Below are 27,839 nucleotides of genomic sequence, written 5' to 3' on the forward strand. Positions count from 1 at the left end.
ATATATTGTCACTGTCTCGCTATTGGGCAGACTTTTATAGTGTCTAGTATGGCTAAAGTATGTTTGCCTACATAACTAGAGGTTCTGGGTTGATACCAGCCGCCAGCACAATGGAAATTGCTGCAGTTCATTACTGAAACAATCATCGACAATGTATAGAATTGAAAGGTTGCTTAAACAGTGGAGAAAATTGCCCATTGGGGAGACCAAGGGAACTTCCCTTCAACATTTCCAGATTCGACAACATTTGTCGTTAGCTGGATTCTACTTTGTAGACCACCCCCCCTCCCCCCCCCAAAAAACGTAGGATTTTGCATCTATCCTAGTAGTACGCAACCATTGCTTAAGATTGTCGTAGACTAAATATCCTTATGCACTTTAAGTCTGGACAGTTTTGCTAGGGCATATGTACGCTTTGTTTCCTGATTGGGTAATAAATTACCAGTTGTTTCTCCATAGGGAACCACAGCAGGGATAATGCCTTGTTTCCCGATAGCAAATTCCTTAATCATCAAGGGCAAGCTTAATTAATTTTTACGTGGAGGAAATTGTGTTAAAGTTAGTTTTAAGAGTTTCAATCAGTTTCTGAGATACACATTATTTTCTTAAACCACTAACTGATGGCAAATCTTCATTATTTTATTAATTATAACGGATATGAAAGCCAAAAAGGCTACAAATGTGTTGACAATGTAATATACACTAAGCTTCATATGAATTTCTTGGAAGGCCTTTGAGTTATGGTTATGTAAAGTTAATATTTCTTAAAACAGTGACGTCAACAGCACAACCACAACAGTGAACAAGAGCACCACAGAGGACACACCAATGCTGGTCTCATATTTTATAGTCTAAAGTGGAAATAAAATGGCTGAAAATACAAGGTCTGTATTCATTAATGTCTTCAGCCTGGGTTTGAGACTTGGAGTAAGAAAAGTTAATTCTTAAATGTCTGAAGTCATCTTTAAACTAGCCAGTTTTTATGTGTAAATAATTGTTAAATGTTGTATTTGCAACATATATGACCAGTGTTACCATTATTGCCCCTCCATAAAAATTGTACAATAAAATTAAGATTTTCTGTTTTGAGTCTTGACTCTTGAGTCATAAACAGGGCATTTGTGCATACGGACCCGGTCCCAGGAACAATAAGAAACAGTTGACAATCATCAATGTTTTATTTTTGACTTCTTCATTCCTTTAATATTGTCTTTGTGAACAATCTGTACTCCAGCCTTCCATCGCCCGACCTGCCCATCCAGTGGACCAATATCGTTACGATCCCGCTTTCTGAAATATTTAGGGTAAAAATGGTTTTAACATGGGAACACTCTGAACTCTAATCACTTTTTAAACGTGGTAAATTCATGTGGAAATATTGTTCATCAAAAATATTTTTTAATTGGTCGCATCAGAAAAAGCTCAAGATTACATTTTCAATTCAATAAGTGATCTTAAAGGGGCTGTACTCTGTATGATGAAATAGCTAAAAAAAAAAAAATAGTCGAAAACTGACATAAACTTGGTATCGATGTGTACAATGCATTGATACTTACTAACTGAAGTACCACATACCGGGGGTAGTTTACAATTAATTTATTTTTTTCGTATTTTTCCATTAAAAAAGATTACTAGGTATGTCTACCTAGTAGAATTCATTCCTTATGCGTGATTGGCTAGTCAATGTTATCACGTGATATTACCAAGTTTAATAGGTATATAGCTTAAATATTCTAATATTTTGGGTAAGCCTTTGTAGCACAGTGGATACAACACTGGACTGCAATTTTGGCGACACCGGTTTGAACCCGTTCTCCAACACAATTTTCTTTTACATTTTGGTATTTTTACAAAGAGTAAAACATTTTATTCAATAATTGTCCTGAGCTTCGTTACAGAAAAAAACTTTTACTTGGTGCCAATCTGGTGTACAGCCCTTTTAAGGCAATTGAGGCAATCATTAACTAAAATTCTTTATATAATGATAATTGGTTGTATGGTCATTAATATGTATACAGTTAGTCTATAAAATTACACTTTTTGATGGACAAGCGAAATTATGACCAACTACTTTGCAAAAGTAATTCAAAATGGAACGGGTACATTATATTCAAGATCAACTAAGGTACTTGGACTTGCCATTTAAAATAGAACTTTAAAGCTATTCAAATTCAAAACTTTTAACAAACCCAAAAATATTTAATCTGTGCCAGGCTTGTGCTTATGACAATCATTTTGTAATCTTTTGAAATATCATATACATACAAATTGACTTATTGACAGTATAACTGTTATGTTACACAGAGTGTTTGTCTATCTAATCAACAAGGAAATATTGTATGATCTAGAAATTAGAAGGAATAATAGGCAAATGCCAGAAATCAAAACCAAATAAAATTTTACAAATTCAAATAAACCCAGTGTAACACTTCAACCCAACAAATTTGATTTTAAATATTTTGCGCAATATACGGTAACAACCAACTTATAAAGTTTTGAAAATGTATCTATGATATGCTCCTATAAAAGAAGGCCCCATCGTGGATAACTGTTAGAAGATAGTTTTTATTTTTCATATTCTTTTGCTTTTTTTTTTACTTTTAAACAAATATAGACCCCCTTACATTTCACCAAAGTTTCGTAATGTCTGCAAGTATCAGATACAAAGTCTAGACTGTCTTCTTACCTTTTTTCTCCTCCATCTTTCTTGGCAACTTTGAGACCCATCTTTCTGTCCTGTAAGAGTAACACAATGTTTGAAGTACTGATTTCAATTTATTTTCACACAGAATCATATATATAAAAGCAAGGTGTAGAAATTAGTTTTATTGCCAGAATACAAGAACTACTATTATCTAACGTGAAAGGGGCATAACTCTGGAGTTACTGATGATTTTTACCGTACAACTGAACTTGACCATAATGCCTACATACCCTGCCATTGGTTCATCATGCTAGAATAATAAATGCTTAATTGTCTGAACACAAGATTTTGCTGTCCCTGCTGACGACACTGCAACTGATGTCAACTGATGTCAAAGTAAGACATGTATTTGCCTTTTCAGGAGACACAAAACCAGTGCAATTGAAAATCTCTCCTAGGTTCAAAACTGTTTCTAGGATTCATGATGAGATGGCCTCTGTGTTTACCTGTTCTCGCTTGTGTTTTTCTTCCATCATCTGTAGTTTCCGTTTCTCTTGGTACTCTTTGTAGTTAAGGTAATCACTCTTCGGCGGCTGAAATAAATAGTAGACATATTGCACCCAAAAGAATAATGAGCAGGCCCCAAAATTATCATGATTTTACACATCTTGGGACCACTAAACTGGTCTAGTTCCTTCGTTTCTACATCAGGCTTAAAGGTTTGTTAATTTTCCTTTTCGCTGAATTTTGTCAAATAAAAAAAGAAGTTAAGTTTTAAAAATTTCTATATTTCATCAAACCCCTTTAGAGCATCTTCTCAAAACATTATACATTTTTTGGAGCCTGTTGTATTTTTTCCAACTATTTTGAACATGTTTTTCGCAAAAAATGAGGATCTTTTTCAAGTTCTTTTACAGTTTTGATTTACAAAAATCTCCTCCAGAACAGTTTATTAATGGACTTCTTTTTATGCCCCCACAAAGTGGCGGCATATAGGGTTGCCCTTGTCCGTACGTACGTACGTACGTACGTACGTACCGAAGATTGTTTCCGATCTAATTCTTGAAAACCGTTTGTCCAATCCTCACCAAACTTTAAACACATGTTTGTGACCATAATATCTTGATCAAGTTCGATAGTCATGGAAATCGCTTTAGTCATTTAGGAGTTACGGCCCTTTTTTGCCAAAAATTCCCGAAGATTGTTTCCGATCTAATTCTTGAAAACCGTTTGTCCAATCCTCACCAAACTTTAAACACATGTTTGTGACCATAATATCTTGATCAAGTTCGATAGTCATGGAAATCGCTTTAGTCATTTAGGAGTTACGGCCCTTTTTTGCCAAAAATACTTCAAAAATATATGTTTCCAATCTAATTCTTGAAAAGTATGTGTCCAATCCTCACCAAACTTTACATACATGATTGTGACCATAATATCTTGATCAAGTTCGATAGCCATGGAAATCGCTTTTGTCATTTAGGAGTTACGGCCCTTTATTTGCAAAAAAAGACTTGAAAAATACGTCCCGAAGATTGTTTCCGATCTAATTCTTGAAAACTGTTTGTCCAATCCTCACCAAACTTTTAACACATGTTTGTGACCATAATATCTTGATCAAGTTCGATAGCCATGGAAATCGCTTTAATCATTTAGGAGTTAGGGCCCTCAGATTATCCTGAATAACCATTATGGCTTATTTTCTGTGACAAAAAATCGAAGTGGGGGCATCCGTGTCCTATGGACACATTTCTAGTTATCCCTATGTTTATTTCTTCCTCCCAACTTTTCTTTGGAACTTAAAGCTGCACTCTCACAGATGGACTGTTATGACAACTTTTTTATTTTTTGCCTTAGAATGAGCCAATTGTTTACATATCTGCAAACCAGTGACATAAGATTGCTGACAAAAGTTTTTATGACTAAACACTAATGGTTTAAGAAAAATGCATAAAAAATCAATTTTTGAACTTAAATATGAAAATCTGTGATCAGTTCTTCTGTCAGCAGTCTTACTGGTTATATCACTGGTTTCCATGCATTTTGGCATAAATTTGGTAATTCCAAGACAACAAAAACATATAAAAATGTTCAATCTGTGAAAGTGCAGCTTTAAAATAACCTTGTAGTTGTTTTTAAAAAAACACACACTCAATGGTAGGTGAAAATAGTATTTTTAAACTGTAATATATAGTAGCAGTGTAAAAATTGGTTGGTTTAACCAGTATTTATTTTAGATAGCAACACATAAATCATGAGCATTGTAGCTGATAAATAACAAAAGAAAAATAAGACAGTGATTTCAAATATAATAAAGAACAAGAGCTATCATAATAAAGAACAAGAGCTATCAAAGAGAAAGCATGCTGGACTGTTCCTCCTTTTTTATGTATAATTATTGCAAAGTTTTGGTGAATCGTTCATGGATTGCTGTAAAATTAGATTACATTCAAAATCTTAACAAGAAACAAATAAATAAAGGTGCCAAATTTGCATTATATGCAAGATTGAGTTATCATACTTGATTTTATTAATGCAATCCCTGCAGTAGTTGCAGATATATTGACTTAAATGTGGTTACATGCAAAACCTTAAAGAAAGAAAATATAGTGATTTCAAATATAATAAGAACAATGCTAACAAAAGCATACATTCTACAGCATTGCCAAGTACCAAAACCAAAAAATTTGGCTTTTCTAGGTCTTTCTTCTGTAAAAGTTGTTCTAAACTGTTTTCCAATCAGCTACCTTGGCACCAAGTTTGATGAGCAATGCAGTCATTGCCACTTCCTTCTCGTTGCCACGGAAACCAGCAATGCCGTATTTGTGGACCTCAAACCGGGCCATCTCTAGATCAAACTCAGGATTTTCTTCATTACGGGGTATCTTCTCTCGACTAGGTCTTTCCCTTTTGGTGTTTTCTTGATCAGAGGGCTAAATAATACATAATTATACAAGAAATTTATTTGAAAGGCAGATAATAAAACAATTGATACACAGTACAGATAAAACTCTGGAATTTGTTTGGAGGAATCAACTCTCGACCGACTGGCTTCTTATTTTTGGGTAACAATATCTTGATTGGTGAGCTAGGAGATGCAGGTACATTAATATTGTTGTAACGAAAAAAATCATTTTCATTAGCTGTTTGGGGGTACATGTTTCCAGATTGGAGGGCTAGAAGATATAATGTACATGTACCAGTACATTAAAGGTTACATTATACAATAAGATCAAACCATATATATACATGTACTGGTAAAACTTCATGTTGAGTAATTGCTGCTCTACTAGGTCGCTTGTTGTTCAGTAACTTCAATGGATTGCTAGAAGATAGTTTATTATGACACAAATGTATATGTTAAAGGTATATTATGCAATATTTCATTACGAAAAATATTTCGAAAACTTCGAAAAAAGGTCTGAAATAGAATTCTGTGACTCATATGAGTTGCCTCTTGGGAGCGACCATTAATATTCTAGTAAAGATCACCGATGTCAATGACCTGGGTGTTTGACTTTATCTGACCCCAAAATGGAAAGGGATCAACTACTGACCATGAACAATGTGCATACCAAGTTTGATGCCAACAAGACTGTGCCTGGATAAACTATTAAAGTAATCCTAGTCAAGTCAAGACAACACATTCATTCACTCAAATTCATGCACAACATGAAAAAATTGAGGTAATTGATAAAGACTATACAATTCAGAGGCTTATATTGAGCATTTAAGGACATAACATACATTCAAGTGTAACAAATATTTAAAGACCAGACAGTCCAAGCTTCACCAGTGCCAAAATAACCAAATTTGGCAGCCAAAAAGTAACAATAACCAGCTGGCACTAATTTCCATCAAGAAATTATAGAAATATATTTTATGCAATAAACTTTTTGATTATGGTTAAAAAACTCAGAAAATGTTGTACAGTGAAATGGAACTATGTTAAAATGATTACGTGATAGGTGTGGGACAGCAAATCTTTAAACTTAAAAATAATCTTTATTGATGAGAATATAAGATATGCATACCGAGTCTAATGCTCAAACTAGTGCCAACCTTGAAATATTTAATCCAGAATTGAGCAAGCCTGAAAAACATTTTATCACTGCAGGGCGTGTGCTTATTAATTATTGGAACACTGCATACCTCTGGTTTTTCCTTTCGTCTGCGGGAATGGAACACAATCACTTCTGGCTCTTTCTTCTTCTTCCCAGCCTGGCCCTGTGTCTTCTGTGTAGCCTCCTCTTTCTTCCTTCGCTCCTTGTCGAGATCATGTTTGAACTGCTCAAGACCCAGCTCTTTTGATAACAGCTTTAAAGATAAATTATCTGTATAAAGGTTTTGAAAGAATTCATAATTATTATATCACTGTATAGTAATTAAACAACAAGAAAATGTTCTTAGGGAAAACCTGTAATATTCATATAGACATTGTTTCTACGAGGCCCTTTGACCACAGCTTTGTGCCATGCTGTCCTTTTGACTGACTGAAAAGCACCATGCTGCCCAATCTAAAATTCTCAATAAAATTTTCTAAAAAATAAAAAAAAATAAAGAATTAAAATCAGTTATAGGTTATTTAACCCAAATCCAAAAAATGGATAAAGAATTCATTTCGAATATCCAGTATAAGAAGTACATTGAATTTCTAAAATAGGTAAGCTTGTGGAAGATGACAACACCTATGATCCAGGGTGCCTTTTTAAAGGGATTATACACCAGATTGGCACCAAAAAAAAGTTTTTTCTGTAACGAATCTCAGGACAATTATTTAATAAAATGTTCTACTCTTTGATATCATAATTGTAAAAAAACATACAGTGTTGTATCCACTGTGCTACAAAAGGTTCACCCTGAATGCATGGAATATTTAAGCTATATTTACCTAATTTGGTAATATCACATGATAATATCCAATCACGCATAAGAATGAATTCTACTAGGTACCTAGTAATCTTTTTTAATGGAAAAATACGAAAAAACTGCGAAAACTAAATTAATTGTAAACTATGTGGTACTTCAGTTAGTTAGTTTCAATGCATTGTACACATCGATACCAAGTTTATGTCAGTTTTCAACAATTTTTAAAAAAAAATCGCTTTTTTATCATAAGGTGTATAGCCCCTTTAAGGAAAGTGTAAGTAGTTTCATATTATGGTTGTTTCCTTTTTTAGGAAAAAATTCTCATGCCCTTTGTCAAACCTTGAAGAAACACTTACAGGAGTTAAAGTCTAGTTATAGTCTACCTTCAACTGCCTTTGGGATCCTGATATTTTGTCTCCAGTTTTATCATCATCTGAACATGTAAACTCATCTACGTCACTTCCAAAGCCAACTTCTTCATTGTCTCTATCTTCAACTCGTTCTTCAACCTTTTCTTTATTCTTTTTCCTCCTCTTTTTCTTCTTTCTTGAGTTGTTGCTTGATGTATCAACAAATGTGTTTGCATTATGTGTGTCCGAGCTGCCTTGACTTTTATTCCTTTTGGCTTGTTTATCTGTTTTCTTCTTGACCTTATCAATCGATGCACCTTCAACAACTGAATCACCTGCAAAAAACAATAACTGGTTGCGTTAGGCCACTTGAGAACTTCTTGTTCAATATTTGCCTGATGGTGAAAAGTGTAAAAAATATATAAATTAATTTAATTTGTTCCTAAGTATGTTCATATATATATCTTAAACAATTGAAAGTTGACAATTTCCACTTTATTTGTATTGATTAAACTAAAATACCAATATAATCATAAAATGAGATTTAAGTCTTACATAGCACCTTACAAAGCAATGCCTCAAAGATCCAGCAGTAAATAATACCTCATTAAGAAATACAGAGGTCCCAGCATTGAGTCTTAAACTTTCTCTTTCTTTGATACTAGTAATGTTTTAGAAATTATTATATACTTATTCATGTAAATCATAATATATATATATACATCCTGAATCTTATAAGCCTTCAAGAAAGTAGATTTTTAATATCATCATATTTGAATTTTACGAAACATACATGTTTTGATTTTTAAATGTGTAATGTGTTGCAGTTACAAATCATCATGGTGACTGTTATGATATTTAAGGTTTAGCTTAAGTAATATGATACTCCCACCTCTAGAGTTTAATTATACTGTTATACTGCTAGGCACACAGTTGTCTTTTCTTGGTGTATATATGTAGATGAATAAATGGAATACAAAATTTAGTTGAATGTATTGTATTTTCCATAAACACCAAACATTAAAACAGTAACAAAATAAATCTTACCTCAGATCTTTGATATCTCATTCTCTATGTTACTATCAGCCGTATATTAATTGTGTACACTACCGGTATTATTTTTTAAGTACCTCATACATTAAACTCCATTAGTAAGTAACCATTACTTAAATAAACAAATATAATTGTCATACCATATTCTTCAAGTCTCTGCAATAGGGCCTTGTCTACCACTTCCTTATCCATTTTTCAATGAAGATTGCTTAACGATTCAGGTATAACCTGAAATTATTAAAAAGTGTTTGCAATTTTATGTTTCTCATCAGTACTTGCGGGTCAGCCAATCAGTATACCTGCAAAGGGAAGTTTGATAAATTATGTTAAGCAAATTATTATGAGACACTTTTCATTTCAGGTGCTGCTGGGCCAAATTGTAATGACACTGTCAGTGCTCTTGTATGAAAATCCCAAATAGAAAAAGTATATATTATGCTGATTGCTGAACACTTTTAAAAAAAAAAATGGTGAAGAAACTTGGAATTGTACATAATTCTCATAAGACATTTTGATGTAACGTGAGATGTCAAACAAGGCCAACAGATCCCTTCAGAGAAAAGCATGCTCGACCCTAAAGGGGTCCGGTGGTATTTTATTTACAGTAAATTCTCCATCCACACAAAGCGCAGGCTTTGCTAATTTGCATATTACCAACCAAGTTAACATTCGTACTATGCACGTACTACCGTCTATAACGGAATGTTATACTATGAACACACATCTACTGCTTGCAGCGGACCATTACACTACTTTCCTCTTCAAGAAGACTCGTCCCAAGCCTTGGCCTGGGAAACTTGTGGGTAAGGCAACTCTGATTCGGCAGTTGTCAACATCCCACCGCTGCCACTATGTGTAACGTGCGACGTCAAACAAGGCCAACAGATCCCTTCAGAGAAAAGCATGATCGACCTTGAAGGGGTCCACTGGTCTTTATATACAGTAAATTATCAATCCACACAGAGCATGGGCTTTGCTAATTTGCATATTACCAACCAAGTAAACATACGTACTATGAACATACTTCTGTCTATAATGGAATGTTATACTATGAACGCACATCCGCCGCTTGCAGCGGAACGTTACACTAATTTTAGATACGAGATTAAAAATATCTTTTACATTTCCAAACAATGATAATTTAAATGTTTTTGGCTTTAACAACATATTTGAAAAGTTTGTTGAGTTCAAAAACATCATGTACTCTTACTCACAAACATGTATGTGTATGAAAATCAACCAATCAATACTTATATTGCTAAATACATTACCTTCAATAAATATAGATATTAATAGTGTTATTGTTATTATTCTTATTGACTAAATTTAAGGTATATAATAATTATTAAAGTTGATCAATCTTGATTATACAGTATGAGTTTTGGAGTTTAAGAAGGTCTGTCTTAATTTATATGCCTTTTTGGGTACATTGACCAATGTCACATCACCAGTAGGACCTAGTCCAAATAATTGTACAGTGACGGATTTTTTTTACGATTTTTGATATGGCAAATCTTTCCTTTTGTTAGGGATTGGAAGAATCCTGTATAACGCGTCTATTATTTTAGACTAGACTAGACGTTAGGGATTGAAAGAATCCCATATAACACGTCTATTATTTTAGACTACCTGCCAGGCTCAATAATGGCTCCATCAGTATCTGCTGCCCTGCCATCTATATTATTCCATATAATTATATGTGACATGATTTATTACAATAATTAACAAACCTCTCTATAAGATTAAGATTAAGTAGTAGAATCCCTATTATGTCTGATTATTTTGACTAGTTATTAATGAAGTAAACCTGGGAGGAAAAGTGCGCCCGGTGTGGGGCTCGAACCCACGACCGCCGGAACACTAGCACGGTGCTCTTACCAACTGAGCTAACCAGGCGGCTGGTTCTAACCCACACACACGACACTCCTCCCCCCGTTAACCTTTTAGGCCGACGGAGGCACTCCTGCCGTTTACCGCAGCCACCAGTAAAATAAACCTGGGAGGAAAAGTGCGCCCGGTGTGGGGCTCGAACCCACGACCGCCGGAACACTAGCACGGCGCTCTAACCAACTGAGCTAACCGGGTGGCTGGTTCCAACCCACACACACGACATTAATTATAAATATGCTAAGTTGACTTCCCAGTGCATTTTTCAAATTGTAAACGTGCCAGTGGATATATATGATTAACTGTTTTTATAAGCTGGGCATATTGAAACACACTCATTACCACCATGAAAACAAACATTTTTGGAAACCTTTGAAATCAGATTATTTGGGTGTAGGACTATTTTCAAGAGGTAATATGACATGGTAAACAATCAACTATTTACATCGAATAAGTGGTGATAATGGGAATAATTACGTTACAAAGTAAGAATTTATTTATATCAAGGTTGAATCGATTTACATAACACAACACTTACATATATACTAATTCTTCTAATTTGTTGTTGTTGTTCGTCCAACGTGCGCATCATTCGGAACTCCTCGGCCATTTTTTTCAAAAACAACCTCGGATGTATGCCGGTACATCAGTTGAAGTAGTTCGTAAAATTTTGAATTATATCATTAATTAATTGTAGTGTTTTAGAGTTGTATTTATTGATCTAAGTTTAAATTGATTGCCATTGAATTGTATTATTGCAAACATAATTAAGAATCCCAAGAGTTAAGTCACAAAGTTTAACTGCTAAATAAAATTACTACGCGATCTACTTGCGGCGGACTTAAACGTACCACTTTTTGAGTATGTAAACCGTCCAAATACATCCGAGGTTGTTTTCGATAAAATGGCCGAGGAGCTCCGAATGCGTGCGCATATACTTACATACACACCGTTTCGAAGAAGGGAGACAACATCAGTTGATACAAGAAATGTGCATATCTTAAACCCATTTTAAAACGCCAATGTAGTCTGTAAGTAATTTGTACATATATTTTCACACGTATTTCTGTGATGGAATGTGATGTCAATGCTGACATCATTGCGGAACCAAAAAATATATATCACGAAATTAGATGACAAATGTGTTTTGATTCGTACCAGGAACATTCGTACCAGCAATATTCGTACTAAATGTTTTATTACTTTTTTTTGAAAGAAATTCATACTGTGCCTGTTTGACCCAATGTAACAGATCACACAAAGTAGTAAGTGCACCTGACAGGAGGTTTATTTGGCTCTTGTCATTTTGAGTATTTTGAACATGTAAACATAATGCACCAGTCAATTAATGTATCTGAGCGGTCCAGTGTTATACTGGGGATAGCCGGAGAAATGGGCTATAGTTTTACCCTCCAGGTGGCCCCGCAGTGCCAGGTAAATGTGGTGGTTTTGTCTTTGCGTCAAAAATAGCTGGGAATTGGCCACGCTATTCCCTTGACCTGGGGGTGGGGGTGGGGGTGGGGGGGGGGCATTGTTACAATTGACTGGTGCATAATCATTTATAAAAAAATACATATTTTTTGTGAGGCAAAATTCCGAATTTTATGGGCAGTTTATAAAAAACCTGAAAAAAAAATGCATTTAAATATACCATATTTCCCTACTTAGAAAATGGGGAAATTGGGTCCAGATTTAAACTTGAAAGTAGGAGCCTGTTTTATAACCGAGGCTGTAAGAAATTTAGAAAGAATCAAGTCGGAATCAGAAATATTCAATATATGGTCTTCGACTGACCGATTTATTGTCTAGTGATGACACCCTAATAATAGTGACAAGACCACAACCATCGTATTAAGGCGACCATCTACATTGTTTCGCTACTATGAACCATCCATATCTTCTAATTGGCAAACACTTGTTATAAGTCCAAACATTTGGTTGATCACAGGAGACTCATTTTGCTGCTTTATAATAAAATTATTTTAGATATTGTTCGTCGTGTTAATTTTTCCAATTTGTGACGTCAGAGCATGAGCGGTGTAGAGATCAGGCGCGTGTCAATGGTTTGTATTTATATTGGTCAGTCTAATACCATACAACCCCATTTTACTACTACAATTGTGTCTATGCTGGTTAGAAAATTCCATTCCATCGGCAAAATGAGAATCAATAATCGTCGTCTGAGAACCTTCAAATCATGGCTGAAATGTTTGAATTCACTACAAATATAATGAACCTTTGGGTGTATGAAAATATGACACACAAAATAAATCCTTAAGCATGTTACATTGTTCTATTTAAATAATATTAACCTACTTCCACATTAGAGAGCTCACAGTTGACAAGAAAATCGGGGATTTTCTTTAAGCAAATCAACAAAAATTAGTTGATAATTGACTGTTTAGCTAGAAAATTATCGCAGAGAGAGATTTTGAAGTACTGGATTCGCTTTTATAATTGACCCCGTCTTATGAACAAGTCTACTAAAAAACACCAGATTTCATGGGCAAAGTTAGGGGGTCATCTTATAACTGGATTGCCATTATGGCGGGGAAATACAGTAATTATATCTCTTGTATTTTCATTGTTTTCAGGTTACAGAATACAACTCATGAAAATGTGAAGAGACAAAAATGGCGTCCAAGAAAGTTCCCTACGCTTGGAAAACATACTTCAAGCTGCTGAATGGAGTATTTTGCATTTATAAACCAACTGGATTCACACAACGTGTAACCATAGAACATTTAAGAAGAAATATGGTGAAAGGTAAATATCACTGTTGCTCTATCACTGCTTTTTGTTTTAATGAAACAATTCTAGTAAGAGTCTCTGTAATCTTGGGCAACATTTGACTGTTATTTCAATTTGACCATGCATGTTCTTGTGTTTACCAGAGCAACATAAAAGACTCGAAATTGGCATTAATACACTTTGAAATGAGCCATTTGCGATATATATTTAAACATTTGTTAGTATTGGTGTTAATACAGATTGTTATGAGGGCGTACCATTACCAGGATATATTTACGACTTTTTTGGGAGTGACCATTTTGACCAAATCGAAGATGGCCACGAAACTCGTGTAGAATTACTACTTTTTAAAGTTCCTATGCCATGACTTCCCTTGACGAGGGTTGTGTGTTTTTCATTTTGGAAGTGCTGTCCAGTGGTTTTAAAGGATTAAGTTGTGCGGATAAAATTGCCTATTATGCATACTGTACAATATTTGTATGTTTGCACTTCAACGTGCCAGTAGACTTTAAGAATCGCTTTAATGCTTTATTAAATAAAACTAAGGTGTACAATACTCTTAACAAAACTGCATAAGGGTGTACAATAAACATTAAGTGAAAAGTAGTCTGTAGCTCTGGTTTACTTGAATACTGTCAGTGAACAAAATTAGCACAAGCTCGCAACCCGGGACATCGAAAAATCATGGTTTTGTTGATATATTTTTGCTTATTCAATAAAATGTTTTTATATGAACATATACCAGAGGTATGGGGCATGTTCAAGAAAATCTCAATTTTGATGAAGGCTTGTAGGTCATGTATTTTTCCTGAATCAAGAAATAGGAAATTATTTCTTAATCTTAACTGAGTCTGATAATCGTTGCATTGTTTGAAAAAAATATCAGTTATTAATGGATGTAATTGTTTTTCATTTTTGGGGTGCCTGTACAATGGCTTGGCAGAGGAAAGTTAAATTTGGTTTAAACGTCTAATTCATTTAGCTTGATTGTGCAAACAGCTGAAAGCTGTACGCATCGCACTTGTTTCATTTTGTTGTTTAGAGGCTAAGAAAATGCATCACCAGACCTCTCTCACCCCAAAGAGTATTCGATTCACAATATTACTCATACCAATTATTTACTGATCACTATTGAAATTGTCTACATTACAAATTGCCAGCCAATTTTCTAGGATATTGTTTGACATGTAGCCTTCCTTTTTCAGATCTTAATGCTCTGCCACTATATAGACATGAAATTACTGCATACAAAGCCCTCCTGGCCGGTTCAAATGACACAAACTCATCACTAGAACAACTACCAGGGGAGAAAACTCAAGAGGCTCTGCCAGGGGCCACAACTGCATTTGAAACCCTGGACGAGTCTATTGTGGAAGAGACAGACAAATTCACTGGTCAGACAGATTCTGTTTTTCCTTTGTTGAAGATACGAGATGCCAGGGAAAAAAAATTGAGGTTAAAGGATATAGACAAAATTGGAGATGGAGGCCTTTCTTATCATGGGCATGAAGGAGATAGGACTTGTGAGACAGATGTTATTGAAGCAAAGACACTACCGAGATATCATAACCTTTGACTGGGTAAGTTGGTTACGGTAAAAGAAACAATCATGGAAATTTGAAATATTCTCTGCTAAGTCTAATTATACAATTATACATGTATGCATCTACTATCAAACGAGGTTTACCCAGATTCTGCAGAACACCCTGTGCGAGGATTGAGATAAAACTATCTTACACGAGCCCCTATGGTAGATGCTTTGTCTCCCACCTCAGTTAAACAAAATTTAGTAAAAATGTATTTTTTGCTGGAACTCTTTCTTGCGTACAGTGAAAAAACTGCATATGGAAATGTGATCATTCGTGGTTGTCATGGATATGCGCGCAGTGATTTAATTTATGTTAATAGTCAAATCGGTCTTTAAATTGTTCTGAGGAGAGTCAAGCCTTATTTCTTGAAAGGTGTGTGAAAACTGTTTTATGGTGACATTTGAAGCGAGAAATTATTAATTAGCATTCTAAATATTGCCACAAGATAAGGTTTCAATGATGCTACAGATGACAGTCTTCAACAAGGGAGGTAATTACAATGTGATGACCATTAAAATGGAGTTCCATATGGGTACTTGTTTTATCTTTGCCCATGGGCAGGATAAGAATTTCTACCATGATTAAATTTTTGGATCTAATTATCTGAGGTGGGAGAAATATGTATCCTTGGTGTCATCTATGTCTTCCTGTAAAATCTTTAGCCTTGGCCATATTTAAAAACAAAATATCATGATATTCACAGAGACTTAGCACACATGTTGTCATTGTAGCATGGCCAATAAAGCTGACTTGGAACAATTGCCATGTATTGACCTTTTATTGACAGAAAATACCCCCCCCCCCCCCAATGAGCAGCATTGGCATTTGCTCTGTGGTGGCACTATTACTGTTAAATGTTGTGGCTTGTGGGTGTGTACAATGTATGTTTCAGTTTTGGGAGATGTGTTCGAAAAGGAAGATGTCTACATTTTCAGCCCTCATCCGCTCAACTACAACTCCTCTGGACTAGAGTGTAAGTATATTGGGATATTTTTGTTTCTAGGTTGACTTTTAGAAATTAAACAGTTCTTTAAGCACAGATAAAATACACGTATTTGGGCCTTTTCAAATTATTCAAATGAAAGACGATTGAATTTATGCCACATTTTTAAACAGTTTTAAAACATTAGTAGTCAATAGTATTCTTTGATACTGGTAGCTCGTACACAGCATGTAGGCTGCCAACAGCTTTTCTATGTGTACTTTTTTGTCGAGCCCTCTTTGGGTAAGCTGGACATGGCTATCACAATGGCGGTTTCATGAATGTGCCTGTGTAAGTACTTCTGCCCGAACTTGAAAGGATTTATGCCATGTAGGTTCACCATTATGAGATGGCAATCACGCTCAAGAACCAGGACTTTGCCTCAAAAGTCATGGTTGCACTTGGTGGTTAAATGTCAAAATGAGTACTGTTGATAGGGCTGGTCTAGACTGAGCTTTATCAGGGATGTATCTTTACGTTGCATTATAGGAATTTCAAAAAACTTACCATGAATGTTTAGCAGGAAGAGGCAGCATGTTCTAGATTCTCTGTATGTGTGTGCGTCTGTTTATCCGGACTGAAACTTGTTAATGATGAATCTTGAAAATGCATTATAGGATTTGAAAAAAACAACTTGCAAAGGAAGTTCACCCTAATAAGGTGGCGTGTCACGCATAAGACACAGGTCTGTGCCTCAAAGGTCAGGGTCAAACTTAGAGGTCCAAAGTTGAAATGAGTGCTCTTTATACATATGATAAATTGAGTACATTTTAAATTTAGCGATGCGCCTTTGTTTTATACATGTACATGTAACACCTAGTAGAACGTAACCAAATGCTGTCATAATAAACATAAAATTTATCTGCTTATTGTATAACTCCTTGTTATTCTGTGTTGCAATTGCATGAAAGTGCATTAAGTCTGTGTCAGAGTCTCTTTTTAGTGCCTCTATATGTTGCCATTTGGCGTTTAGTAGATGTACTTATTTGTCTGGGTTTTATTTTTTTTTAAATAACATACATTAAAATGGAACATTTGATACATGTAAATTATGTGTGGGAAACAGGTGATACTTTGTCTTCCATTGTTGGGATCAGCGTCACATTTTTGTTTCTGATTCAAGTACAAGTTTTTAAATGACTTTGGTCATGGTGGTAGATGACCTTATTGATTTTGGTATCAATAGGTCAACGGTCAAGGTCATTAGTTCCTTTATTAGAAAATTTAGAACACATGTTTTTGATTGATAACATTTGAACGTCTTGATGTGGGGTTGTCAAACTTGGTATGCATATAGGTTATAGTCAGTAGATAACACCTGTTTTGATGTCAATAGGTCATAGGTCAAGGTCATGATGACCTTTACTAGAACAATATGTTCTAAAAGGCCTAAGAATTTTAAAGATAAATATAAAACCAGAATGCGAAGTGTGAATTTGTTTATTATTAATATATATCAATAATTTATTTTCAATCTCCAATAATCAGTAGTAAAGTTTTGTCTGTTTCTCAGCACTTGTCAGTCCCTAATTTCCAGAAAGTTCTTCAGAGTAATAACCTTTTTTTCATTAAGCCAAATTTTGTACTTAATTCTGATTTTGCTAAATAAAAATTACTTTATCGTGATTATCAAAAAAACTCATTAGAATGTAAAAATGTCATTAAACCAAAACCAAAATAGAGAGTTAGTACTGTTTCAAGACATTGGGGATAGACGTTTATGATGTTATATTTCAGTGTTTGGAATCGGGCCAATGGGAAGGACACTGATGCACGCCATACAGGATGCAGCCTACCTGACAGTATGTATCAACAGGAAGTTAGCAACTATTGTTTGAAAATGAACTATTGTTTGAAAATGGACTTAGAATTCAACAGTTTTGGAGCATTGAATGATGATTTTGATTGCCCAAATACAAATCAAGTGAAACATTTATAGCCTGTCAATCCGCTTCACACATTAAACAAAGCAGACTGCTATACTGTCAGCCATTAAACGTATTTTGAATATATGATATAAAATACTTTTCTTCATTTCAATGTGGAACTAATAAATAAAGGGTGTGCTCATTCTCTCGCAAAGAATCCACTAAAGTTATGTTTGCACTGGTTTAAAGTGACTAAACACCAGAGTGTCCCAAAATCGGCAAATACAGTATTTCCTCTAAACATGGATAGAATTATAAATTTGAGCTAGTATGCGACCGTTAATGCATCATTTTACATGACGTTAAGAATAAATGCAACAGTCATGTCCATGTCTGAGCTAAATTTACATGTTTAAAAGAAGCACATAATGGTTTCCCAGTTTAAAATTAGTGCAGATGTTTTTTCCAAACAACTCATGTGATTGTTTCACACGCTTACCTGTCAATAAGCATTTTAGCAACTTGCTGTCTTTTTTAGCAGAGTTAACCTCTTATAAAACTTTTCATCCATCAATTTTTTCATTACTGATGTTGATCTCTGATGTCTGCTACATGTCTATGTCGTTTGGCAGCAGTTTTCTGGTTTCTTGCACTATCCGTCCTTTCGGAAAGCCATGAAGTGTGTATATTTAACATGTGAAAGTCATGTGAGGAGTACAGATAAATATACCAGCGTTATTTTAAAACTTTCTGTGATTTATGTAGTAGGCAAACCCAGTAAATTTAGAATCGGAAAATTACGCAAAAACTGCGAAAAATGCATGTGTCATATGCGACGTGGTACATCAGAAAGTAAGATTCAATGTGTTGTACACAATGATATCTATTTTATGTAAGGTTTTTTACCTTTTTTCCTTCTTGCCATTGTATTATCGGATGTCTAGTCCCTAAAACATCCACTGGTCAATTAAATAATAACTTAAATTAAGCTCTTTTGGGGTATTTTATCAGCACACACATACCGTATGATCAAATTCTTGCTTTTATTTCTCTTTGTATTCAGCAAATGTATTTTAAAACGAAAAGCGTCATTTGTCAGATTAGTAAATGTTCATTCGATTTTCGAGGTAAACCTTTCAATTCAGTTTGTGACAATTGCTTGATATTTATCTGAAACTCTTGATCGTTCGATATGCTTTCATTTCCGATATGCGTTTGTTTCTGATATATGCGTTCGTAATTATTTTGCTAAGCACTAATGCCCATCTAAATGCATAAAATTTTAGTGTTCAAGTCATTTTTTGCACAGTAAATAATCCAGTTTCTTTGTTACAAAAAGGCATAATTATGATGCTTTTATTAGCTGAATGATGAGTATGCTTTGCTAGTTTATTTGCAAACAGTAGTATAATTACTTGTATTTTCATTATCCGACATATACATGTAGGATAGATGACGAATAAGAGTGTGTTTATTTTAATTACGATCTATCATTCTATAAGAGTTTGCTCAATGAAATCGTTAGCCTTTGGCTTGTCTTTAAAGAAAATAACCAAGAGTCTAAGCAGTCAGATCTTAAAATGGTTGCACATAATGACTGATTTCAGGTGTACCATGTGAAAGGGAGGTTTGGCTATGCAACAGACAACTTCTTTCATGATGGAAAATTCATAGAGAGATCCACTTATGGTAAAGTACACGACTATTTTTTATTGATGAAAAATAATCTTTTTAAAAAAAAATGTTTTAGCCTTTATCAACAGGTATTTAAGTTTTCATATAATTATGGTTTGATAGTCATAAATTATTCTTAAATATGGCATAAATGATTGTATTACAGGCCTGTTAAACATTACATAATGATTGTATTAGCAACCTGTTAAAAATGGCATAATGATTGTATTACAAACCTGTTAAAAATGGCATAAATGGTTGTATTACAAACCTGTTAAACATGGCATAAATGGTTGTATTACAAACCTGTTAAAAATGGCATAAATGATTGTATTACAAACCTGTTAAAAATGGCATAAATGATTGTATTACAAACCTGTTAAAAATGGCATAAATGATTGTATTACAAACCTGTTAAAAATTGCATAAATGGTTGTATTACAAACCTGTTAAAAAAGGCATAAATGGTTGTATTACAAACCTGTTAAAAATGGCATAAATGGTTGTATTACAAACCTGTTAAAAATGGCATTAATGGTTGTATTACAAACCTGTTAAAAATTGCATAAATGGTTGTATTACAAACCTGTTAAAAAAGGCATAAATGGTTGTATTACAAACCTGTTAAAAATGGCATAAATGGTTGTATTACAAACCTGTTAAAAATGGCATAAATGGTTGTATTACAAACCTGTTAAAAATGGCATAAATGATTGTATTACAAACCTGTTAAAAATGGCATAAATGATTGTATTACAGGCCTGTTTAGCATGACATAAATGATTGTATTTAAAACATGTTGAACAAAGCATAAATGATTGAATTACAGACCATACTGGTCATTATGATATAATGATATTTTAACTGGGGTTGTAAAGGATTGTTTTCTTTGGTGTTTTAAAAGTCTTTTGAATAAAAAGGGGGAACTGATAGTATTACAATTTGTAAATACATTTTGACAAAAGATTGATCAGGTGGTAAATGATAGTAAGAGTGGTAAATGATTGTCTTTCAGGTCATGTGACCCAGGGTAAGCTGGACAAGGTGTGTAGTGCAGCTCAGACCAGCCACCAGAGACTCATGTTCACGTATGTGCTGGTATTTTGTGTTGTGAACCAGTCTAATGTTCATGTATGTGCTTCTATTCATGACTGTGCTAGTATTTCATGTCATAAACAAGTCTAATGCTCAAGAATATGCTAGTCTTTTGTGTCATGAACCAGTCTTATGTTAATGTTTATGCTAGAAGTTCCTGTCTTGAACCAATCTAATGCTCAATAATTTGCTTGAACTTTGTGTTATGAACCAGTCTTATGCTCAAGTATGTGCTAGTACTTCGTGTCATGAACCAGTATTATGCTCAAGTATGTGCTAGTATTTTGTGTCATGGACTGAACCATTCTAATGTTGAAGTGTGTGCTAGTACCGGTATGATGTATGAAGAACCAGTCTTATGCTCAAGTATATGGTGGTATTCCATGTAATTAATTTTTAGTTATCAGTTGTTTTTTTTAGGAGGAAAAGTCTACTTAAAGCAATAGCCTTGGTGTTGTCGGCATTGCAATATTCTGATATTCACCTGAAACTTTAAACACATGTTACTCGATATAAAGTAGAAATGTTTAGCTATGCCCATTGCTATGGTTTTAATAACTGTTGTGTTTTGCCCCTTGACAGTATAAACAGTTCATGCAAAATGTTGACTTTGGCCATGCAACTTTGTAAAAAAACCCAGCGAGAATGTGCACATGTGTGACAAGACCCATAACTACTGTTTTAATAAGCCGTTTTTTGCCCCTTATTGACTTAAAAGAACAGATAATAATTAGCCCTCTTGTTATTGTATTTTGTATTCAATAGTTTTGTCAAAATGCTTGGTTATGTTCCAGCTATGCTGGAGTTGACCCCCAGAGTCAAGATGCTTATGAACTGGCCAGTAGGGGCATAGTTAGGCCTAGTTCCCTGGACACACCTCCAATACTGTATGGAGTGAAATGTATACACTTTAACCCTCCAGACTTTACTCTAGGTAAGTTGACACAGCCTAATGGCTTATTGGCTAGTTAGAACTAGTTTCCCAGACATGCCTCCAACACTGTATTAATCGAAGGGTATAAGCTTTAAACATTCCAGACTTTACCCTAGGTAAGTAACACAGCCTAATTGTTTATTGTCTAGTTAGAACTAGTTTCCCAGACAGTGTATAAGTTTTAAACCCTCCAGACTTTACCCTAGATACAGGTAGGTGTGTACACATCCAAATGGCTTATTACCTTGTTTTACCTGCCAATACTGTATGGAGGGAACATTGCATCATACATTTAGTTGGTCCAATTTTTTATATTGAAATTACTAGCAAATATGTTAACTCTTCAAAAAGAAAAGAGGTATTGTGACTATTGTCACAGCCCTGGTGTCAGCGATAGCATCAGCGTGAATAAACTTTAGATTTGGCCAATACTTATTCAAGATATGCATGTGAAACTTCATACACATGTTGTGAGTGAAAATGCATACATTTGTAGCAAGGCCCATAACTCTAGCTAAAAAAATGATGAGTTATGCCCCTTATTTGACTGAATAACAACAATAGACAAGCATTTGCAGCAGTCTGGTATGAAATTATGAATTATTCAATTTGTATGCATATTTCTCAAACTTAAACAAAATTCCTTGCAATATTCTTTGTCCAATGATAAATTTGTTATTTTAAATATAACCTTTGAACTTTTCATACCATGAGATACATTTCTCACGTATCATCTACACCAATAATATTATATTTATTGTCATTTTAAGACTGAATTTTACATATAAAATTACTTCTTATTCTTTTAATAGGCATTTTATATATGCTATTTTGTCTATCCAAATACATGTAAATGTAACATATCATGTACTTCAAACATGTTTGAGATTGTTTTCTTTGTTTTTGTCTATTCATGAACTCCTATATCGGATCAGTAATATGTAGGCAGAGCTTAACTGTTCAATAACCATCGTGTGGATAAATTAATTACAATGCTTTTCACCTATAATGGAGGACAGTTATAGAACATTGACGTTGACAACATGGTACAAAACCAACGACACCCGCTTCCCTCTCCATTGAAATTATACACTGGTGCAAAGTTCTTATGTACAATTTGAATAACGGGGGATGTATGTGAAATACCTTTTAAATATAAATTAAACATGTACATGTATATCTTAAAAATCTTTTCAGAGATCCATGCCATAAACGAATACTGTGAGTACCTAGCCGAGCTTGTGAATGACGTAGGAATGCAACTAAAAACAACCGCAGTTTGTACACACATTCACAGAATTCGCCATGGTTACTTCGAGTTGAGTGATGCATTACTGTACAGGAAATGGAATGTCGGAGATATCCTCGATAATATGAAACAGTGTCGTAGGCATTTGACGTTTGATAAATTGTGCACTGGGTTGGACATTAGAGAGAGAAATGAAGAATATGATGGTGATAATGATGACGATGATGATGATAATGATGAATTTCAAAGTGAAAAGCAGTTCCAAAAGATTTTTGATAGTGAAAGTGCTAGCCTGCAGGAGATGTTGAAAGAGTATACAAAGAGAAAAGAGTTGATCAAAAAGGAAAGATCGGAACAAATGTCAACAAAATCAACTTCTGAAAATGAAGCTCATCTGTCTTACTCGGATATTAATGACGAAACAAACAATGGTGTTCAAAGTTCTGTTGTAAAGTGAACATTTATATTAATTTGCAGTTTTGTTTATATCATTAAAATAGAACTGTTGTTATCTGGACTATTCAAAGAATATGGAGAGCTATATTCTACTCACCCTGGCGTCCGGGTCACGACTTGGTTAAGGTTTTGCATGTCACTACCTTTCACCCATTTATCTCATATACATCATGTATTGCATTGAACATTAGACATGTGGTCCTTACTACCAAACCTACTTATTTAATAAATTAAGGTGACACTATTTTGCAAATTATAGCCCTTTATCATTCGACTAAGGAATTCTTGTTATAAGCTCTGATATAGTCGAGTGCGCTGTCTCTCTGTAAGCTCTGGTGTACTTATTAGTAATAAGTTATTACAATGAAAATATCTTGCCGCTTCATCAATAAATGAATTAAGGAATGTTCAAAATTCAAAAATGAGCAGAAATTTGTTTTATCTGTTAACCTACTGCTTTTCACAGATCTGCTTTTCAACCATCCCGGGCACAATGTTTATTAATAAGGTTAAACGCCATTGAAAATTGACTGCTGAAACCTTGTTCTCATTAATAATTAATGAGGTGAAACCTGGACATTTGATTGGACACCTGAGACACACCTCAGAAAATAGCCGAGCAGTTATGGTTCAATAGTCGTGTATTATGAAACCTATTTACCCCCGGTAAATTCTGTACAGTAAGGGGAACGCCATAGGGTTGGTTCCGACGATGTTTTCAAATGTGGCCAAATGATGTTAGAGTGTTAAAGAAGTCACTGGATTCTACTGTTATATAAAATCATTTTCTCTTTTGAAGGCAGGTTTTCTATGAGAATCATATCTTCATTACTTTCTAACCAACATTTCCATCCAATGTAATCGCAAATGGGCCTTTGATAAGTTTCACTCTTAATTAAGAATTTTAGTTTCAAAACTTAACAGACATGAAAGCATGATTTTGGTCACACACCCCCTTCCCTCTCATTTCCCCTAGCTGAAAACATGTTTTTATCAAAGTTGGTGAGAACATATGTGAAACCTTTATTTAAAGAAAGGTTCGCTTACTCTGCCATTATACATTGATATTTGACATAAAATGTGCGAACTATTACATGGTCACATTTGCCTACATATAAATTAATTTTATTGTTTTTGCCCTGTCCGTCAGTCTGTCAGTCTGTCAAAGGTCAAGGTCGCCGTGACCTTGAGGTGAAGAAACAGTTCGCTTAATAACTGAAGAATGCTTGTACCCAGGAACTTTATACCTGGTATGCTAGTTGGTCATAACTAGTAGATGACTCTATTGATTTTCAGATCAGTAGGTCAAAGGTCAAGGTCACTGTGACCTTGAGGTGAAGAAACGGTTTCTGCTCAATAACTTAAGAACGCTTGCACTGAGGAACTTCATACTTGGTATGATAGTTGGTCAAGTCTAGTATATGTACCCTATTGATTTTGAGTTAGTAGGTCAAAGGTCAAGGTTGCCGTGACCATGAGGTTTAGAAATGGCTACTGCTTAGTAACTAAAGAATGCTTGCACCCACGAACTTCATACTTGGTATGCAAGTTGGTCATGACTAGTAGATGACCCCTATTGATTTGTGATCTGTCAGTCAGTCATTCTGTAAGTCTGTACATCACACTTTGTCAAGGTTGCCGTGACCATGAGGTTTAGAAATGGCTACTGCTTAGTAACTAAAGAATGCTTGCACCCACGAACTTCATACTTGGTATGCAAGTTGGTCATGACTAGTAGATGACCCCTATTGATTTGTGATCTGTCAGTCAGTCATTCTGTAAGTCTGTACATCACACTTTGTCTGCTTAATAAATAAAGAACGCTTGCACCCAGGAACTTCATACTTGGTATGCTAGTAGGTCATGACTAGTATATGACCCCTATTAATTTTGAGATCAGTAGGTCAAAGGTCAAGTTCGCAGTAGATTCACTATTTAATACGGGTGAATAAACCAAACTTCACTGTTGGTTCGCCTCCAGTCCAAAATTACAAATTTCATGTCCATTATTTTTATGCCCCCTCCCCCCTTTGAAGCAGAGGGGTATATTGCTTTGCACATGTCGGTCGGTCGGTCGGTCGGTCTGTCCATCAGTAGACCAAAGCTTGTCCGAGTGATAACCCGAGTGATAATTCCTTGACGTATGGTAATTAAACTTGAGATAAAGGTTGCTCCTGACCAGTAGATGACCGCTATTGATTATAGGGGTCATCGGGTCAAAGGTCAAGGTCACAGTAACCTTTACTGATATAAGGTTGTTCGAGTGATAACTCGACAATGCCTGCATCCATGAACCTCAGACTTGGAGGTTGGGCCGGACCAGTAGATGACCCCTATTGATTTTGGGGGTCATCGGCCACTGGTTAAGGTCACAGTGACCTTGATTGATAACAAGTTGTCAGAGTGATAACTGGACAATGACTGCATCCATTGCCCTCAAACTTGACGTGAAGGTTGGGCCTAACCAGTAGATGACCCCTATTGATTTTAATGGTCATCGGGTCAAAGGTCAACGTCACAGTGACCTTTTATGGTAAAAGGATTTTAAAGCTTTTGAGTGATATATCAACAATGCCAAGACCTATTGGCATCAAACTTGACATGGAGGCTGGGCCTGACCATTAGGTGACCCCTATTGATTTTAGTGGTCATCAGGTCAAAGGTCTGATCACAGTGACCTTGAATGATAAAAGGTTGTCTATTCACTCGACAAGGCCAGCATCCATGGTCTCTCAAACTTGACTTGAAGTTTTGGCTTGACCAGTATATGACCTATTAAAGTGAGGTTAAAGTGACCTTTAACGCGAAAAAGTTAACAAAACGTCTCCCAGTGATATCTCAACAATGCCTGGAACTGTGTTCATCAAACTTCACAAGGAGGCTGTGCCTGGCCAGTAAATGCCACCTATTGAGTTTAGGAGTCATCATGTCAAAGGTCAAGGTCGCACTGACTTGGAATGCGAAAATGTTGTTCGAGTGAAAACTTCCTCTCAAAATCATTCATATAATAATACGGGTAAACTCCTTTTCTTTTATTAATTCAAAGTTATTTTGAGAACATTGTGTTGTAAGCTTAAATGCGCAAGAGTAACGCGTTTGAACATTGAATCATATTTGGCTTGGATTTTTAATTCAGATGAGTAACTGTCCGGTGCAAACGTCTGCTACACACGTTTATGATGCCGTTTGTGAACAGAAAGCGGTGTACAAATATTCACAGTAAGTAAGACGTCAATACCATGAATAAAAAAAAAGCAAATAAAAACATTCATTCTTTTTATTTCATTCTTACATCATTTGGTAATAACATACATGCATGTAATACTATTTTATAAACTAACGGAATCAAACATTCCAATGAGATAATGGCTCTGGAACGTATAAGAAGGGCGGAATTTAAGATGAAATCCAGAATGTAAGGTATAAAATTGTTTGAAAACCTAAAGTTACTACGCTGGAAAAGGAACGAATCTTGCAAGATAGCACTTCATAATACGAAGAAGAAATGGGCAGAAAACGTAAATAATATCATGTTTTTATAATGCTTAATTTTACGGAAAGATGCCGCCTGCGTATTTTTCACGGGGAAAACCTACGCGGGTGTATAAATCCTAGGAAGACATTAATAATTTCAACTGAGAAGTCGGTTTATGTGTTTCTATATAACAGTTATTACGGACTGGCATAAGAAATGTAAAGCTGGAAAGAAAATCGATTATCGGATATACTCCGTCAAGCCATTTCAATCAATTTTCGATTATGTCAATGAAATCAAAAGTTCATAAAAATGTTCAAATACGTGTGCTCTAAACAATAACTGAAAGTTTTAGTTAATTTACGCCGCATATTCGAATTATTGTTTTCAATGACAAGGTGTAGATATTGTAGCTGAATACAGAATGGTTTATACTGTTTTTCTACTTGAATGATACATGGCAAATGTGTGGGATGCGATGATTGACTAACACGAGGATGTAGGTAGTAAAACAGACTTCATCGTCCATTTCCATATAATTGCACACAAATAGGCTAAACAGTTTTAGTATCATACAGATAATTCGCCCTTTTATATGTATCTAGGAATTATCTCATTAAAATGCTTGGACGCGGTGAAATAATAATAATAATTTTTACCAAAAGTCAGTTTAAAAAAGACAGTGTAGATGTCACTTAAACGCTCACGTTGGGCCATGATTACAAACAGTTTCAAGTCCGAGTCAGAAAATCATCAGATTTCATTATGAATACTCAACTAGAAGGAAAGTTACAAGGAAATAATCTTTGCTGTTTTGGCACTTGAGTCGGAATTCAGACTTGAGGCTGTTCGTAAACATGGCCTCTCATCACACTAATTTATTTAACAAACTTTTAGATAAATGTCCCCGTCATCAAACTCAAGCATAATTAACAAAATATAAGATTAATCCTTTTACATCTC

General features: G+C 34.9%; 2 protein-coding genes across 2 annotated transcripts; one reads left to right on the plus strand and one right to left on the minus strand.

The window, feature by feature from the left end:
• Positions 1-1,159: 1,159 nt before the first annotated feature.
• On the minus strand, positions 1,160-11,392 carry LOC128223911 (uncharacterized protein C1orf131-like). Its single transcript, XM_052933373.1, has 8 exons — positions 11,344-11,392; positions 9,057-9,144; positions 7,897-8,198; positions 6,797-6,961; positions 5,392-5,577; positions 3,151-3,237; positions 2,687-2,736; positions 1,160-1,290 (listed from the first exon to the last, which is right to left on the minus strand). The coding sequence occupies exons 2-8, from the start codon at positions 9,106-9,108 to the stop codon at positions 1,170-1,172; spliced, it is 963 nt and encodes a 320-aa protein (XP_052789333.1). The 5' UTR covers positions 9,109-9,144; positions 11,344-11,392; the 3' UTR covers positions 1,160-1,169.
• Positions 11,393-11,695: 303 nt separating this feature from the next.
• LOC128223912 (pseudouridylate synthase TRUB2, mitochondrial-like) lies at positions 11,696-25,283 on the plus strand. The gene is made up of 9 exons (XM_052933374.1): positions 11,696-11,834; positions 13,398-13,569; positions 14,760-15,134; positions 16,036-16,116; positions 17,863-17,927; positions 19,601-19,682; positions 20,683-20,755; positions 21,557-21,696; positions 22,894-25,283. Exons 5-9 carry the CDS (start codon positions 17,880-17,882, stop codon positions 23,400-23,402), a joined length of 852 nt encoding a protein of 283 aa, XP_052789334.1. The 5' UTR covers positions 11,696-11,834; positions 13,398-13,569; positions 14,760-15,134; positions 16,036-16,116; positions 17,863-17,879; the 3' UTR covers positions 23,403-25,283.
• Positions 25,284-27,839: the final 2,556 nt, after the last annotated feature.

Source organism: Mya arenaria, chromosome 17 (genome assembly GCF_026914265.1).
Source record: "Mya arenaria isolate MELC-2E11 chromosome 17, ASM2691426v1".
Lineage (NCBI taxonomy): Eukaryota > Metazoa > Mollusca > Bivalvia > Myida > Myidae > Mya > Mya arenaria.

Coding starts and splice junctions, on each gene's coding strand:
- LOC128223911 (XM_052933373.1), bottom strand. CDS start 9,108: ATGGATAAGGAAGTGGTAGACAAGGCCCTATTGCAGAGACTTGAAGAA. Junction 5,578..6,796: donor GACGAAAGGAAAAACCAGAG/GTATGCAGTGTT, acceptor TGTATTATTTAG/CCCTCTGATCAAGAAAACAC. Junction 2,737..3,150: donor AAAAACACAAGCGAGAACAG/GTAAACACAGAG, acceptor TTACTCTTACAG/GACAGAAAGATGGGTCTCAA.
- LOC128223912 (XM_052933374.1), top strand. CDS start 17,880: ATGGGAAGGACACTGATGCACGCCATACAGGATGCAGCCTACCTGACA. Junction 19,683..20,682: donor CATAGAGAGATCCACTTATG/GTAAAGTACACG, acceptor ATTGTCTTTCAG/GTCATGTGACCCAGGGTAAG. Junction 20,756..21,556: donor CACCAGAGACTCATGTTCAC/GTATGTGCTGGT, acceptor GTTATGTTCCAG/CTATGCTGGAGTTGACCCCC.